The sequence below is a fragment of the Macrobrachium nipponense genome, chromosome 33, assembly GCF_015104395.2.
Source record: "Macrobrachium nipponense isolate FS-2020 chromosome 33, ASM1510439v2, whole genome shotgun sequence".
In the NCBI taxonomy this organism is placed as follows: Eukaryota; Metazoa; Arthropoda; class Malacostraca; order Decapoda; family Palaemonidae; genus Macrobrachium; species Macrobrachium nipponense.
The window spans coordinates 49,807,244-49,824,972 of NC_087219.1; the positions used below are offsets into that span (position 1 = coordinate 49,807,244).

General features: G+C 45.7%; 1 protein-coding gene across 2 annotated transcripts in view; it reads left to right on the top strand.

Moving 5' to 3' along the window:
- LOC135203163 (transmembrane protein 192-like) overlaps positions 1 to 17,729 on the top strand; it is a 98,125-nt gene that overhangs the window by 21,972 nt on the left and 58,424 nt on the right. For both annotated transcript variants that reach the window (XM_064232850.1, XM_064232851.1), the window contains exons 2-3: positions 1,133 to 1,279; positions 1,587 to 1,703. In XM_064232850.1, coding sequence (XP_064088920.1) covers positions 1,133 to 1,279; positions 1,587 to 1,703 — 264 coding nt within the window. The remainder of the gene's footprint in view (positions 1 to 1,132; positions 1,280 to 1,586; positions 1,704 to 17,729) is intronic.

Below are 17,729 nucleotides of genomic sequence, written 5' to 3' on the forward strand. Positions count from 1 at the left end.
AGGAGTTCTTTCAAAAATGCTCCTTCATTGTGTTTGCACAAAGATTTGAAATCTTTTTATCTGAATGCTCACGAGGTGAGGGCGCGGCCTCGCAGCATTTCAACAGAGCATGGCACTCAGCAACATCCTGAGTACCATGTTTTAGCGAAGCAACTCTGTGTTCACTTCACACTCCCTGCGAGATGTGAAGATGGCATATGAGATCTGCTGCTCGCTAGGGCCATACGTGTCTGCAGACACAATCTTGGGGGCAAGAAGTACCACTCATCCTATCCTGTAGAAAATGGTTAGGAAGAGCTCTTAATTTAGTTGTTGAGTCGCCGACAACGGCGACTTCTTAACTCTTAAGCCTTAGAACACACCTTAACTTTGGCTAGGTTGGTCAGGTGGTGATAATTATATATTTTATATATATATATAATTTATTTATTTTACTTCTTAGCCCTCATGGTATGGTCAATATGGTCTAGTCACGTCGTGGTCTCGCCCCTGTTGACAGATCATATGGAGTGCACCAGCTATATAGGTCTCTACCTCGCTGGCAACTCTAGTAGCACAAGCAGACTTACGTGGCAGTAACCACGAAGCCAGCTATGCTAACAGGTGGAACCAAGATGTAAATCATCTGCATGCATTTGTTTCCCAAAATCCTTCTATTCTGTTCCTTCCCACCTCCAAAGGTGGGATTCAGCTATATACATATCTTGACAGAAGGTTACGTTCATGAAAACCCCCAAAATGATATTGTTATGATACAATAAAGTTTGTTCATACTTACCTGGCAGATATATATAATCAAGTACCCACCCACCTCCCCTCAGGGGACAGTGGAAATAAAAATTATGAATAGAAAATGGGAATGGTTCCTGATACCCGCCTCCCAGCGGCGGGAATGGGTACTAACCACCTGGCCGACCACTGCGTGTGTCGGAAGTTTTTTAAAATTCTGTCGGACTTCAGAAAATACAGCTATATATATATCTGCCAGGTAAGTATGAACAAACTTTATTGTATCATAACAATATCATTTCTCTTACTTGCTTGATGCTTTGATTATACTTATTGCAGTCCTTGTATTTACTGATTACTATACACATATGCTCATTACATGATTGTCATCATCTTTTTGCAGAGTAACACCAGCATTGGGGGAGGAGGTGGGGGAGAGGTCAGCATTAACACAGCAACAGGAGACCAGGAACCATTAGTCATTGGTCAGGAGCAGAATCATTATCCTTTGCCTGTTGTGCCTGCTCTTTATGGGAAACTGCTCTTACTGGTAGGAATGAAGTCGAACATTTTTCTCCTAATGGTTTAATAATTGACAAGGGATTATGTATTTGAGTATTTTTTTATTAATGATGGATTTACTCATGCATTGCTGTGGTGTTAATGCTAAAAAATATATAATAGGGACAGTTATGACTATTTTGTAACTCTAGGCTGCACCCCTTTCATAATGAAATGTATTTTAAGTTTGTTATGAATTTTTTGTTTTGAGATTTCAGACTTTGTTTTATAGGGGTGTTTATTCTGTTGTATTAATTAAGTTAGGTTCATATTTAGCTTTTGTTTATTCTTTTTAGATTGTGTTACCAGCTGGAGGATTTCTTGTCCCTGTTTTATATCGTGAAGAAGAGAGAACAACGGATACCTTTTCTGTGCTTCAGTACTTCCATGTCATTATTTGGGCTTTTACTATGGTGAGTAAAGATCGAGAGCTGTGTTTTGTGATGCTTGCATCCTTTTGTTCCCTCTGTGAAAGCAGGGTTGTTCCCATAGGGGGGTAGTACCATCAGTGCATCTCAATGTGGTGCACTGTAGACTTTATGTAAGGTTCTTTGCAGCATGCCTTCTGCCCCTTGCTGAAATGCCTTTCATTCCATTTAATGTACCTCCTTTCTTATTCTCTTTCTTCCATCTTAATTTCTACCCTTTCCTAACAATTGATTCGTAGTGCAACTGTGAGGTTTTCCTCCTGTCACCTTTCAAATCTTCTCTCAATTTCCGTCCCAGTGCTGATTGACCTCATAGGTCCAAGTGCTTGGCCTTTGGCCTAAATCCCATTTTGTTCATGAAACTTACCTGTCAGATATATATATAGCTGTATTCTCCGAAGTCCGACAGAATTTCAAAACTCCCGGCACACGCAGTGGGCGGCCAGGTGGTTAGTACCCATTCCCGCCGCTGGGAGGCGGATATCAGGAATCATTCCCATTTTCTATTCAGATTTTTCTCTGTCGCGGTAGTGAAAACACCTGTTTCCATTACCTCCGCCTAGGATTTTGAAACTTCATTAGCCGCTTAAGTATCCTACTTATTTTTTTGAATGATTGACATGGATTTGTGGCTAGGCATACGCTATCATAAATTAATTAAAATTTTTTCATTGCATATGATGTCTGAATCTAGTTAGCCTAGTTTCAGATTTTGTTGTCTGCAACGGGTAAGGGGAGGCTACCGAAACCTTCGGTAGACACTCGTTTAGTATACATGACGTTTACATGTTTTCTTTGTTGAGAGATCAATGTAATTAGTGTAATGTTGACTGATTCCGAAAGAGACGTATGATTCGTATGTACGCAAATTAGAGCGTGATAGAATCAGGAGGTCTTCCTCCACAGTAACAGAAGTTAGGATAATGAACCTACTAACCTCCAGTAGACTTTATTTTTGCCTAACCCTATGGTATGGCGGAACGGGCCTAGAGGAAGTTCTGTGAGAAGTAATGCCCTTTCTATTATTGTGGAGTTACATCAAGTAAGCTTGAAAAAGTGCTCGCTCTCCAATCAGTGTTGTGAGTGTAGTGATGTTGATTTTGCCCCTAGTGTTGTGGAGGGGCGTCAGATCGGTCCTATAACGCCTCTAGGTCTAAACCTCTGTCGGACTCCCAGGGACCAGGAGGGGGCAAGTTGAAAACCGAAGGAGGGTTACGGGAAACCCCCCCCACCGATCTGGCGTCCCTTCGGCAGGATAAGGTGCCAAAGATCGTGCACGTGCACGAATCATGAAAGATTGCTTCTCGTCCTCCGAGGCGTCCTCCCCGCAAGGTTGGAGCTCTCGGAAGGACTCGCGCCCTCTAAGAAGCTTTAGAGAAGAGGACGCTTCACGTCCTCTCTCTCGTCAGGAGGGAACGTCAGATCCGCCCCATAACGCCTCTAGGCCTGGACCTCTGTCGGACTCCCAGGGACTAGGGACCCTTCGAGGCATGTCGAAAGCCGAAGGAGCGGGTTACGGGGAACCCACATCGATCTGGCGTCCCTTCGGCTTGACTTAATATCGATAAGCGTGACAAAGACGCAAAATGTCGCACAGGCGGCTGCGTCTTGGTCAAGAGATTAAAAATGTCCTTAAGGCAGGACCCTCACAAGGACGCCTTTCGAGACATTCAACGCTCTATCGAGAGGAAGGAACGTCTTTACTCTTGTAGCAAGGATTGTTTTCTTGCTTTCCAAGACGCTCCACCTTCACAATTTGCCTCATCGAAGGCCAGGAAGGCCCCTGGCTTCGTAAGATGGCCACTTCGCTCTCTGCGAAGAGAGTCGTTTAAGAGAGTCCAGGATTGGATGGATTCAAGGAAGGTTAAAGGGAAGACTTCGTTTGCACTTCTCCATCTAGACTGAAAGGGAGAGCTGGGATCTGTACGAACAGGAGAAGAAGCAGGATTGAAAGCACCGTCTTCTTCTCAAGGAGATTTCGCCAATTTGGTGGACGCTCCAAGGAGGTCTTATTTGTCATCGGCTAAGGTTTCCTCCTCCCCTCATGGCGCTATGTATACGTTATGTGACGTTCGCTTTACTACGAAACGGGATATTGTTCAAGTCTCATAAGATTGACGTCCGGCAAGCTGATTTGCATAGTCAAACAGCTCGCCAAGACGCATCTTACTCGTCCCTAAGGGACGCTCTGTCAGCGGACAGAGATGACACTGGACAGACTATCCTAGTTTTCGACAGGAGAAGGGCAAAGAATTCCTCATACCCAAGAACACACAGGCGTCCTTTTAAATGCCCTTCTGCAGTGTCGATGAGCGTGACAAAGACGCAAGATGTCGCACAGCCGGCCGTCGTTTTTTGTCAAGAGTGGCGAACGTCCTTAAGACTCGTCCTGATGACGATCACCGTACTTATGCTTAGGACGCTCGCGTTTCATGAGCGGCTCTCCCCTCGACCAGGAAGCCTCTCAAGTTACTCGTGTTGACGCACGTCATTCACTATGACGCTTCCCTTGATGTTCGTCGCTCTTCTATTCCGGACGCTCTTCAAGACGCTCAAAGAATGCAATCAGGACGTTCGGCAAGCACCTCGCGACGATGCCTTTCGGAACGCTCGGCGTTCTTTTTTGAGCGCGTGTCTGGATATGTTCATTTGCATTACTAAGACGCAAAATGTTGCACAGGCGGCCACCGTCTTTGTTAGAAGGTAACGAAAGTCTTTAAGGCCGTCTTGGAGACGATAGCCTTACGTCTTCCTATAGTGCTCTCACACTTCAGGAGCAGTGTGCGGCTCTCCAGGACGCTTTTCGGGTGGCCTTTCAGAAGACGCTCGACGTCATAAACATTGATAAGCTTTTTTGGTAAGACGCTCGATGTCTTACACATCTGGACGCTCGCCAGGACGCTAGCGAGGACGCTCGCCAGGACGCTAGCAGAGGACGCTTTTGAAGACGCTCGGCATCCTACACGTCATGACGCTCGGTAGAGCACTTGCCAGGACGTTCTTCAGAACGATCGGAGGGTCCTACGCATCAAGACGTTCGGCAGGATTCCTGCAAGAACGCTCTTCAAGAGGGCGTCGTCGAAGTAGAGGAAGGAGTTTTGGTCTCGTCAAGAGTCTACTTCGCTTTCTACAAAGGGAGCGTTCAATAGAATCCATCACTTGATGAATTCCAGGAAAACTGTAAGCAGATTTCGGTGTCATAAAACGCCTCGTCTGCTTTCGGGATTGCGGCTGCCGAAGGGGAACATTAAGGTCCTTCCTGTCGTAAGCCCAGTCTCTAATCAGGAATCCTGCCCCTTCCTCGATTTCTGCGGGAATCGGGAAGGCTATATGCTCGAATTCCTGGATTACTTTCCGTCATGCAATTGGGTTAGTTCTCATTGACAAAGTTCTTAATAACATTTTATCGCATAAGCGGATAAGTAACAAAATTTCGAAAGAGCTCTCATTCATTAGTCAAGGAGGCCATCCAGGACAAAAAAGACTTATAGACTACGTCCATGAAGTCTTATGTCAAATATCATAAGAAGCTTGAACTTTCCTTTTCGATCTTCGGTTCTCACTTGAGGATTTCCATTTGAATAATATTATTCCTTTTCTTGGCAAAGAGAATGAAGACAGTCGATTTCCATTCTCTCTCTCTTCCTCGTCGAGGAAAGAATGTAGTAGAGAATTAGATGTTCAAGTGACTGCAATACTTAGGTATTTTATCTTCGCGTCATATTACTAATTGTAAAAGTTCCAAGTTCATAATACGCATATCGTGGTTACCTCTTACCCTCCAGATGGCACCCCCGAAAGGCCTGTTAATTTTAAGTGTAATTTAATCGGTCCATTCTGCAAACTTCCAGGAGTTTCCGGTGTAAGGACAATGCTTGAAGGTATTGTTACAACAACACCAACTCAGCTTCTGCATCTAGCGAATTATGTTTCGCTTAAATATGCCTGCTTGAGAATTTTCTTATGATCGATAATAGTAACGAACCTATTCCTTCGTAGAAGAGAGTAGCTGGTAACTCAGGCAGAATAGTGTGAAACGAGAGGTTGCGTCATTGTGGATGACGCAGTATATTTAATCGGTACTCCCGGCAACTTTCCAGGAGTTTCCGATTTAACATTTGGTTAATTAAGCGTAATGTTACGACAACACAAAATCAGCTTCTGTATTAGCGAATTCTGTTTCGCTTAGATATGCCAACTTGAGAGTTTCTGTTCAAATAATGGAAAATCTATTCCTTAGATGATAGAATAGCTGGCAACTCGGCATAAGACTGCGAGAAGGTGAACATAAGCTGCTGCCTGTAACTGTCACAGTGTCTCACACTGTCACCAACTCAGTGTTAGGTAGCTCGTTGTACTGCTCATTCGGTTACGTCTCTCTCTCCCGCGGGATTGATTTACGAACCGTATCTCTGCCCTACAATCATGACTTTCGCCTCGGGTTGAGGGGATTTCTGGTAATCAGGAATAAACGACTTCCTTTTGCTAAGAAATTTTCAACAGATATCTCTTAGACATGTTCGGCGCTGCTTACCGCACTGTAACAGAATTCTGTACGAGTCTACCGCAGCATAGCACTATAATAATGCTCTCCTGCTTATGCAAAGCGCCAGCCTTATTAGGGAAGGAAGCATGCTTAGTGAGGGAATGGATGAGTCTGCTGGGGACCATTCCTCGCTGGAGAAGCTTGTTCCCTGAATAGACTGCAATTCAGACCTCTACAGTTTTTCCTACAGGAGAACTGAAATAACATCAAAGATCTAGAGATAATTCTAAACGTCTCTCAATGGGTTAAGGATCACCTCAGGTGATAATGAGAGGGAGCCAGGCATCCGGACAGAGGTCCTGGCACATAATCTAAAAGAATTGGAAGCAATTTGGTTGGCTCTCCAGTTCCTCGAAGAGTGAGGTTTTTGGTCGAGTGGTCCAAATCATCTTCGATAATTCCGCAGCTCTCTCTATCCCCAGAAAAGAGAGATGGTTATCGGCATAGGCACGAACGTAACGATCCTTAAGAGGTTCGTTACACGATTGCACGTCCGTGCGGATCTTCTCGATCGACGGCAGCAACTACTGACGTTTGACTTTTGAGTAATCCTCGCTTAGAAGTATGTCGAGAGTTGTGGAGACTTTGGGGACGTCCTTTCGTAGATTTTGCAATATTGAAGACGAAGAAGCTTCCTCTAACGTTGCGCCCTTATTCTCGATCCGAGAGCGGTAGCAATAGACGCCATCCTATAGTATGGAATGGGGATAGTTGGTTAGCCTTTTCCCCTATTCAAAAGCTTAGGAATGTAATAAGATAATCGCTGGCGTCAGAGGGAGTGAGAAAGACGCTGATCGCCCCATGTTGGCCTTTGAGAGGCTGGATTCACAGAGGTCACGTCCTTCAGAGAGCACTTTCCAAGGACCCTTCCCGAGAGAATCGGTCTACTCTAACAGCCTCACTTCGGAGAGGTACCTAAAATCTCTCCGCTCTGAGTCTGAATGCGTTCAGACTGTCAAGAAGCGAGAGGATCTTCAAGATTAATTGCAAGTCTCATTGCCGAAGCAAAGTAGTGCTGCATATTTTGCAGTTGTACCAATCGGAGTGGGCCGTTTCTGGACATAGGGCAGGAAGAATGACTGTTCCTCCACCTCTGACCTCTGTGAATTACTTACCGCCTTCCCATTCCGTCTGAAGTATGGGATAAGCTAGCAGTCCCAACTATTGTAGAATACGGAAATATGTTGACGGCCTCTCAGGCTCAGAGATTCGGATCTGTCAAACAACAAAGCCCTTCACGATCTTTGAGGTCTGTGGAAATCTTGAAATTTTTTAGATCGAAGCTTCCGGCATGGAACTTAGATGTAGTCTGAAGTTCCTGATGTCAAAGCATTTCGAACCTCTCCTTTCTGTAAACTTAATACACGTAACCAGAAAGGCTAATTTTCTAACCACTCTAGCTGCGGCAAAGATGGTTAGTGAGGTTTTAGCCATCATCAGAGGTTTTGGCTTTAGAGGACATAATTCGGTGTCCTCTAAGCCTTCCGTTCTTGCTAAGAACGAAAACCCGTCTAACCCTTGGCCCAGAGACCTGGAGATCAAGGGGATGGCACAAATTTTTGGGCAAGAGCCACAGAGAGTCCTGTTGCCCTGTCGGGACTCTCAAGTTTTATCTTGATAAAACTAAAGAAAGTCGAGGTCATTCGGACAATCTGCGGTGTTCCGTAAAAAGACCAGACTTGCCCATGTCGAAGAACGCCCTGGCGTTATTTTTAAGGAGTTTCTAAGAGGCTCATTCGTCATGTTTGAACAAAGATTTGAAACCTTTTAAAGTAAATGCTCACGAGGTGAGGGCGCGGCCTCGGAAGCATTTCAACAGAGCATGACACTCGGTAATATCCTGAGTGCCACGTTTTGAGCGAAGCAACTCTGTGTTCGCTTCACACTCCCGACGGGATGTGAAGACGACATATGAGATCTGCGAGTCGCTAGGACCATACATATCCGTAGAAATATTATTGGAGGCAGGAAGCAGCACGAATCCTATCCTATAGAAAAGGGATAGGTGTGCTTTTAACTTTGAAGGGTTGGTCGCTTGAGGCGCTTTCCCTTCGTTAGCCTAGAAGTTATGGGACTAACTTCGATAGGTTAGGTCAGGTGGTGGTTTTAGCTTCGTTGCCCTCACAGTATGGTCAATATGGTCTAGTCACATTGTGGTCACGCTCCCGTTGACAGATCATCTAGAGCGCACCAACTACACAGGTCACTACCTTGTTGGCAACTCTAGTAAAGCAAAGCGACTTCGGTGACAGTAATCAAGAAGTCAGCTATGCTAACAGGTAAGGAATCAAGATGTCAATCATCTGCACTTGAGGTGTTTCCTAATCCTTCTATTCTGTCCCTTCCCACCTCCAATGGTGGGATTCAGCTATATATATATCTGACAGGTAAGTTTCATGAACAAAATGTTATTGTTATGATACAATAAAGTTTGTTCATACTTACCTGGCAGATATATATAATTAAAGTACCCACCACCTCCCCTCAGGGGGACAGTGGTATGAAAAATCTGAATAGAAAATGGAATGATTCCTGATATACGCCTCCCAGCGGCGGGAATGGGTACTAACCACCTGGCCGCCCACTGCGTGTGCCGGGAGTTTTGAAATTCTGTCGGACTTCGGAGAATACAGCTATATATATATCTGCCAGGTAAGTATGAACAAACTTTATTGTATCATAACAATAACATATTCAATTCGATAGCAGGGTTTTGGATGGGCATAAAATTATATACCGTACTATATTTAGTTTTGTTTGTAGGTTGGTGAATGTTGTAAATATTTGAGATTTGTATGTTATTCTTAGTGTGTTCAAAGATATCTAGGACATAATTCTTCTTGTTCATTTTAATTTTTTCCATTTAGTTTAACATGAGTTTCATTCTGTGTCCATTCATTTACTATGGTAATTGTATGTAGGTTTACAAATGTTTAGTCACATATTCTAAAGATACAATCAAACCACTTCAGATGATTGTATTGAAGTCCTTTACAGCAAATTACATGCTTAATTTGAAAATTGTAAGAAATTGGTATGAAAGTTGAGCTGTACTGAATTGTTACTTGTAAATTAGGAGAAATTGCACAGCAGAAAAATGGGCTTCCTTACATTAGTAAACCAAGGTAAAGATAGAAATTCCTGGAAGAGGCAGCAGAAGGTTCCTTGATGTCTGTAAGAGAAGAGAAAGTGCATGCAGGTTAACCTTAGTGTCCTTTTTATAGGAAGCTGAACATACAGATCATTCTTATCACAAGACCACTGATTTAAGGTTGTTGACTAGTATAGATTCATGGGCCTTGAAACAGCCAAAGTCCTGTAGTAGTACCTACTGCTTATAATGTACCTCGCTGGATAGATTTTTTGCACCACCCATGTAGCCTAACAGCAGTCATATTTTTCATCTATTCCTTTTGTTCTTTCCCACTCAGTTGTCCAGCTTCTTCAATTTCACCTTGTTCTAATCTTTTCCACTGAATAACAGAAGTATCACCCCAGCTCTAGGTATGTCTAGAAATGTGACTTTGGGAAATGCGGTTAAACTACTTTTGGTGAAGTTATCCAGCCTGATATAAAGCAAATACTATAATTTCACAATTTATTCACTTGAAACATACGTTAGGTTCTCATGAAATGTCACTTATAAGCAGTTAATACTACAAATATTACAGCTGTAGCTTTTTCAGTAAAAGGTCATGAAATAGAATTTCCTAAAAAATTTCCTAAGTAGTATTTTGTTCATGAAACTTACCTGACAGATATATATATAGCTGTATTCTCCGAAGTCCGACAGAATTTCAAAATTCGCGGCACACGCAGTGGGCGGCCAGGTGGTAGTACCCATTCCCGCCGCTGGGAGGCGGATATCAGGAACTATTCCCATTTTCTATTCATATTTTTTTCTGTCGCCGGTCGGTAAACAACTGTTTACAGACCTCCGCCTAGGATTTTGAAACTTCATTAGCCGCTTAAGTATCCTAATTATTCTTTCGATTATTGACTTGGATTTGTGGCTAGGCATACGCTATCGTAAATTTTTCATTGCATTTGATGTCTGAAGCTAGTTAGCCTAGTTTCAGACTTTGTTGTCTGCTTGGGGTAAGGTGAAGCTACCGGAACTTTCGGTAGACACTCGCTTAGTATATATGGCGTTTACATGTTTTCTTTGCATAAGTTCAATGTAATTAGTGTAATGTGTGACTGATTACGGAAGAAGTAGGATTCATGTACGCATTTTAGAGCGTGTTAGAATCAGGAGTTTTCCTCCACAGTAAACAGAAGTTAGAAATAATGAACCTTCTAACCTCCTGTAGATTTTATTTTGCCTAACCCTGTGGTATGGCTTACGGGCCTAGAAGTGTCTGCTAGAGGATTACATCAAGTAATCTTAGACTAAAGTGCTCGCTCTCCAATCAGTGTTGTGAAGTGTAGTGCCCCTTGTGTTGTGGAGGGGGCGTCAGATCGGCCCCATAATGCCTCTAGGCCTGGACCTCTGTCGGACTCCCAGGACTCAGGGAGAGGGCATGTCGAAAGAAAGCCGCAAGAGGGTTACGGGGGCTCCCACCGATCTGGCGTCCTTCGGCAGAACCTGTTGACACTTCCCAGGCTGCTAAAGATCGTGCACGTGCACGAATCTTGAAGGATTGCTTCTCGTCCTCCGAGGCGTCCTCCTCCCCGCGCAAGGGTTGGAGCTCTCGGAAGGACTCGCGCCCTCTAAGAAGCTTTAGAGAAGAGGATGCTTCACGTCCTCTCTCTCGTTAGGAGGGAACGTCAGATCGGCCCATAACGCCTCTAGCCTAGACCTCTGTCGGACTCCCAGAAAACCAGGAGAGGGCATGTCAAAAGCCGAAGGAGGGTTACGGGTTTTTCATGCTGATCTGGCTTCCTTTCGGCAGGTCCTGTTGTCGCTTCCCAGGCTGCCGAAGATCGAGCACGTGCACGAATCTTGAAGGATTGTTTCTCGTCCTCCGAGGCATCCTCCCCACACAGGGGTTGGGGCTCTCGGAAGGACTCGCGCCCCCTAAAGAAGCTTTAGAGAAGAGGACGCCTTCACGTCCGTCTCTCTCGTCACGAGATGGAATGAGTAAAGAGACCACATTTACCCTTTTCGAAGAATGCACTGGCTCTTTTCCTAAGGGACATATTAAGGAGGCTCATTCATCTTGCCAGAAGAGTATTTGAGCCTCCTGCGGAGTGAACGCTCATTTATACATCATGTATACATTATTAAGGAGGCTCATTCATCTTGCCAGAAGAGTTGATTTGAGCCTCCTGCGAGTGAACCGCTCATTTATACATTATTAAGGAGGCTCATGTCATCTTGCCAGAAGAGTGATTTGAGGCCGCCCTCCTGCGACATAGTGAACGCTCATGAAGTTAGAGCTGTTTCAACCTCGCTAGCATTCCAAAAGAATTTGGTAATCAAGGACATTCTTGATTCCACCTTTTGGAGGAGCAACTCGGTTTTCGTCTCCTCTCCTCATGGCGCTCCGTATACGTTATGTAACGTTCGCTTACTTCGAAAAAAAACAAGCTGATAAGTTTGACGTCCGGCAAGCTGCTTTGCACAGTCAAACAACTTATGTCTCTGGTTCGGCATAAGAAGGGCAATTTAGACGTGAGCTAGCTTTTGGAGGTGCTCGACGTCCTATAAGTAGAGACATTCTCCAGGACGCTCGGCAAGCACCTTGCGAGGGTGTCTTTCGGACGCTCGGCGTTCCTTTGCTGAGTGCGTTTCTGGAGATGTTCTTTTGCATTACTAAGACGCAAGTTGTCGCACAGGCGGCCACTGTCTTTGTAAAAAGGTATGAAGGTCTTTAAGGCCCGTCTTGAAGACGAAAAGCCATACGTCTTCCTTTAGTGTTCACACACTTCAGGAGCAGCGTGCGGCTCTCCATGGAGACTCGCATGAGGACGTCCCTTGAAAATATTCAACGTCATACGCAAAACGCGGTTCGTCATAACATTGAGATGTTCGCAAGGTCGCTCGCCAGGACGCCTCTTGGCGGGACTTGCATGCCATCAGGGGCGATCAACGCAGTTCCTCTCTGAAACGTCGTTCAAAGAACACTGTTCTCTGCTGCAGAACAAGCGCCTAGCTATGCAGGACGTTGTTTTTTGAGGGACGCTTTCCAGGACGCTTATGAGGACGCTTTTGTGCACATTCGCCGCAGGAACGCTTCGGTGGAAGATCGCCAGGAGGGAACGCTTTTGCGAGAGAAAAGACTTGTATAAGGCGTTTTATTTGCTGTTCAGGACGTTTCTTAGGACGCTTGACGCTTTATAAACGCTCGTCAAGAGGAGGTTTTTCATACATTCAACTTACCTGTCAGATATATACATAGCTATCGACTCCGTCGTCCCCGACAGAAATTCAAATTTCGCGGCACTCGCTACAGGTAGGTCAGGTGATCTACCGCCCTGCTCTGGGTGGGCAGGGACTAGGAAACTATTTTCCCGTTTTCTAATCAGATTCTCTCTGTCGCCGGTGGTATCAACATTGTTGTTACTTCCTCCTGACTAGAATTCGTTTTTTCGCAACGCTTTTGATCATCTCTCGCTGATATTTGGTGACGTACTTGGATCGTTGTTTGGCATTCGCTATCGTGGACTGTTTTTTGGACTTGGTTTTTGGAATTCGTGAATATGTCTGACTCTAGTGTTAGTTTCAGAGTGTGTGTGAATGAGGGCTGTAAGGTGAGGATTCCGAAAGCTTCGGTAGATCCTCATACTACTTGTAGTGGCTGTAGAATGGTTTGAATGCTCGATTGAGAATACGTGTAACGAGTGGGTGAGAAATTGAGTGCACAAGAGTGGAGGAATCTAACTTCTTACTTGAAGAAGTTAGAGAAAGATAGAGAGAGGAAGGCGGCTTACAAAACCCGCAAAATGTCTACATCTCATGATTTACTGTCTAGTTCTGTAGCTTCTTCCTCTGATAATCATGCCCATTCTGTTTCAGCCGTTCACCAATTGCTAATCCCTCTAGTTCTGCTTCGGAAATAGCGGAACTCAGAGCTTCCCTTCAGAAAATGCAGGAAAAAATGGCAGCATTGGTAAGGTAAGGAAAGTGAATGTGGTTTTGCTAGTGATATTAGTGTCCCCCAGTGTAGTGGAGGGGGCGTCTGGTCGTCTCTGCGACGCTCCCAGGCCTAGACCTCTTCCAAGCTCCCTGGCCCGGAGGAGAAGGAAAGTCGAAAGCCGTACGGGGGTTGTGGAGAATCCCCAACGATCAGGCGTCCCTTCGGCAGAATCTATCATATCACAAACTGCCAAGGACCGCTGTAGGAAAAGCGTCCTTCGAGAGTGCTTTTCGTCTTCTAGTTCGCCCTCTCCGAGAAGAGGATGGAAGGAGTCGAAACTTTCCCGTCCGCTGAAGAGGAGTATGAAGAACATGCAACTCAATTCTAGTCCCGAGCGCTTCTCTGAAGAAGGAGCGCCTTCGGTAATAAAGAAGGCTAGAATACATTCAGACTCTGGGTCTGGAGGAGATCCTAGAGCGCCTTCCAGATCTCCCTCTCCTGATTCGAAAGATTCCTCAACCAGGAAAAATTTTAATGAATATGCAAGAACAATTAGCCTCGTTAGTAGGAGCTCTATATAAGGAGCCTACTCGTAAGAAGGATGATAGGCTTCCTATTAAAAGATCTAAATACCGATCTCCTGTCTGGCGCGACGCACCCTACAGGGAGTTGTCGCACAAGCGGGCCATCTCTGAGGGGAGCAATGCGTTAGACAGGAGAGAAGTAAGAAAGGAAGTTACTCCTGTCAAGAGTGCGGCTCCACCCAGGAGCCAGGCTCCGAGTAGGCGCAAAGAGCCAGAGTATGCAGTACAACATTCAAGATCTTCAACCAAGCGCCAAGAGTTAACTGAAGAAGATCCTGTTAGGAGTAGAGCGCTTGTTAAACGGAAAGCGCCTACCGGGATCAATACTCCTGCTAAACACCATACGCATTCCAAGGATCAGGAGTATTTGGAGCGACGTACTCCTGCCAGGCGCCAGGAGTCTTCGGACCTCGATACTCCTCCCAGGCGCCAGGAGTATTCTGAACCTTAATACTCCTCCCAGGCGCCAGGAGTATTCCGAACCTTATACTCCTCCCAGGCGCCAGGAGTTATTCTGAACTTAATACTAACCTCCCAGGACGCCAGGAGTATTCGGAACAAGATGCGCCTACAGAAGCCAGGAGTATTCGAGGCGCGCTGCACCTGCCAAGCGCCAGGAGTATTCCAAACACGTACTCCTTCCAGGCGAGATACTCCTTGCTGTACACCAGGCGCATTCCTTGTATGAAGAGCCTGACATCGACAGGAGTCATCCAAGCGTCAATCTTTTAGCAAAGAGAGAGTAACTCTTAGCCCCTCTTCATTAGGAGTGCTTCTTCAGAAAGAAAGAGAGTAAGGGAAGAAACAGAAGAAAGAAGGGAGCCTTCTCCTTCAGAGCCTATTGACCCAGAAGATGCCTCGGAGGATGAAATGAAGAAGGATTTTTCTAATTACAAAGTTCTTTCGTCCCTTCTCTTGGAAGAATATGGAGACTCGTTAACGCCAGCCGCTCCTCCTTCTCCACGCTCTCTGTTCTCGAGCACGAAAACACACAAGTCTTCCTCTTTCCTAAAAATGAAGCCTGCTATATCTATGAAGAGGGCGCTTCAATCTCTTGACTCCTGGTTCAAGAAGAAGAAGGAGTTAGGAAGGACGGTCTTTATTTTTGTATGCCTCCCCGCAAAACTTACAGGGATGGGAGAGGCATTTGGTACGAAACGGGAGAAAATATGGGATTGTCTCTGTCCGGTTTCAGCTGAGTCAGACTTCTCGAGTTTAGTAGACTCATCGAGAAGACACGCCTTGAATGCAGCAAAAGTAACATGGGGCTTTCGGAAACGGACCACCTCCTCAAAGGGCTTTTTTCACACTTTAGAAGTTTTTAACTTCTTAGATTGGTCCCTTGGGGTTCTTGCCAAGAAGTCTCGTGAAAAGAACACTGGACCCAGAAACCCTAAATAGCATCCTCACATGCATTGATAAGGCTGTTCAGGATGGATCGGCTGAAGTATGCTCCCTCTTTGGTGCAGGAGTTTTAAAGAAGAGGGCGGTTCACAGTGCTTTCCTCACGAAGGCCGTCTCTCCTTCGCAAAGAGCCGCCTTATTGTTTGCGCCTCTCTCAGAACATCTTTTTCCCTCGCAGTTGGTGAAGGATATTGCTCATTCGCTGACTGAAAAGGCCACCCAGGATCTCCTTAGACAATCCTCAAGGAAAAATAGGCCTGTGGCCAGTGAGGAAAAGAAAGTGGCTCGTCCAGCTCAGCAGCAGCCCTTTCGAGGAGGCCTTCCAGCTAGATCTATCGCCAGAAGGAAGTCAACCGAGAAAAGGGGCAGGTCTTCCTTCCGTCCCTTTAAGAAGGGAAAGTGAGAATTCTGTCCTCCAGACACCTGTAGGAGCCAGGTTACATTTCTTTGCGAAAGCCTGGGAAGACATAGGATCGAATCCTTGGACGATGTCGATCATCAAGAAGGGTTATCTCATCCCATTAAAGGACATTCCTCCCTTTGACAACTCAACCGAGGGAATTGTCCGCCGATACAGGGACCCTGTTTCTGATGGATACTCTTCGTCAGATGGTGGAACAGATGTGGGACAAAAGAGCAATAGAGCTAGTGCTGGATTGCAGCTCCCCGGGGTTTTACAATCGCTTGTTTCTTGTAGCAAAAGCCTCGGGGGGATGGAGACCGGTACTGGATGTAAGTGCGCTGAACAAATTCGTAAAACAACAGAAGTTCAGCATGGAAACGTCTGCTTCAGTCCTTGCAGCACTGCGGCAAGGAGATTGGATGGCGTCCCTAGACCTTCAGGATGCATATTTCCACATCCCGATCCAACCATTCGTCGAGGAAGTACTTCGAGTTTAGTGTTCGAGGGAAGAATCTATCAGTTCAGGCCCTGTGTTTCGGCCTTTCCACGGCTCCTCAAGTCTTCACGGACGTGATGAAAAATGTATCAAGACATTTACATTTGAAAGGGATAAACGTCTCCCTGTACCTGGACGACTGGCTCATCAGAGCCAGGTCTCAAAAGCAGTGTTTGGAGGACCTGTCAACAACACTGGAATTGACAAAATCATTGGGATTGATCGTGAACCTCGAGAAGTCTCAGATGATCCCCAGCCAGAACGTGGTTTATCTGGGGATTCAGATGGATTCTCGGGGTTTTCGAGTTTTTCCCTCTCAAGAGAGAATAAAGAAAGGCTGTGCCACAGTATCGAACTTCTTAGGGAAAGAGCGCACTTCAGCGAGGGAATGGCTGAGCCTTCTGGGGACCCTTTCCTCGCTCGAACAGTTCTTTCTCCTAGGAAGACTACATCTTCGTCCGCTTCAGTTCTTCCTGAGAAGAAGTTGGAGTTGGAAGACAGGACAGCTCTCGGACACGTTTCCAATCTCGGAGGAAATAAAAAATCATTTAAAGTGGTGGTTGATTCCCTTAAAAGAAAACAAAGGAGTGTCCCTGCAAGTACGGAACCCAAGCCTGACATTGTTCTCAGACGCGTCGGAGTCGGGCTGGGGTGCAACATTGGGATCCAAAGAAGTGTCAGGCACCTGGTCGGCAGAACAGGTGTCATGGCACATAAATTGCAAGGAGCTTTTAGCAATTCACCTTGCGCTAAAGAGCTTTGAACACATAGTCAGAGGCAAGGTCGTACAGATAAACTCAGACAATACGACAGCTCTGGCTTATGTCAAGAAACAAGGAGGGACTCACTCTTTCGCTCTGTACGAGCTGGCAAGAGATCTGTTGATTTGGGCGAACCAAAGGAAGGTAGTTCTTCTAACGAGGTTTGTCCAAGGGGAGAGGAATGTGAGAGCGGACAGACTGAGCAGGAGGTTCCAGGTCCTTCCCACAGAATGGACACTCCACTCAGAAGTCTGTCAGAGCCTTTGGCTCCTTTGGGGGAAGCCTCAAATAGATCTTTTCGCCACATTCCTCTCCAAAAGGATAGACACATTTTGTGCCCTGGTGGAAGATCCCAGGGCTTATGCAACAGACGCCTTCCTCCTGGACTGGTCAGGGATAGATGTTTACGCTTTTCCCCCGTTCAAGATACTGGGGAAGTAGTCAGAAAATTCGTGGCATCCGAAGGAACCAAAATGACTCTGATTGCTCCGTATTGGCCAGCTCAAATTTGGTTCACAGAGGTGATGGGAGTGGACAGTGGACTTCCCCAGATCTCTTCCAAACAGAATAGATCTGCTCAAACAACCCCACTTCGAGAGGTACCATCAAAATCTACCCGCTCTTGCTCTGACTGCCTTTCGACTATCGAAAGACTTGTCAGAGCGAGAGGGTTTTTCTCGCCAGGCAGCAAGCGCAATTGCTAGAGCCCGCAGATCATCTACTAGGCGGGTGTACCAATCGAAGTGGGAAGTTTTCAGAAGCTGGTGCAGGTCGAAGAAGCTGTCCTCTTCCAGT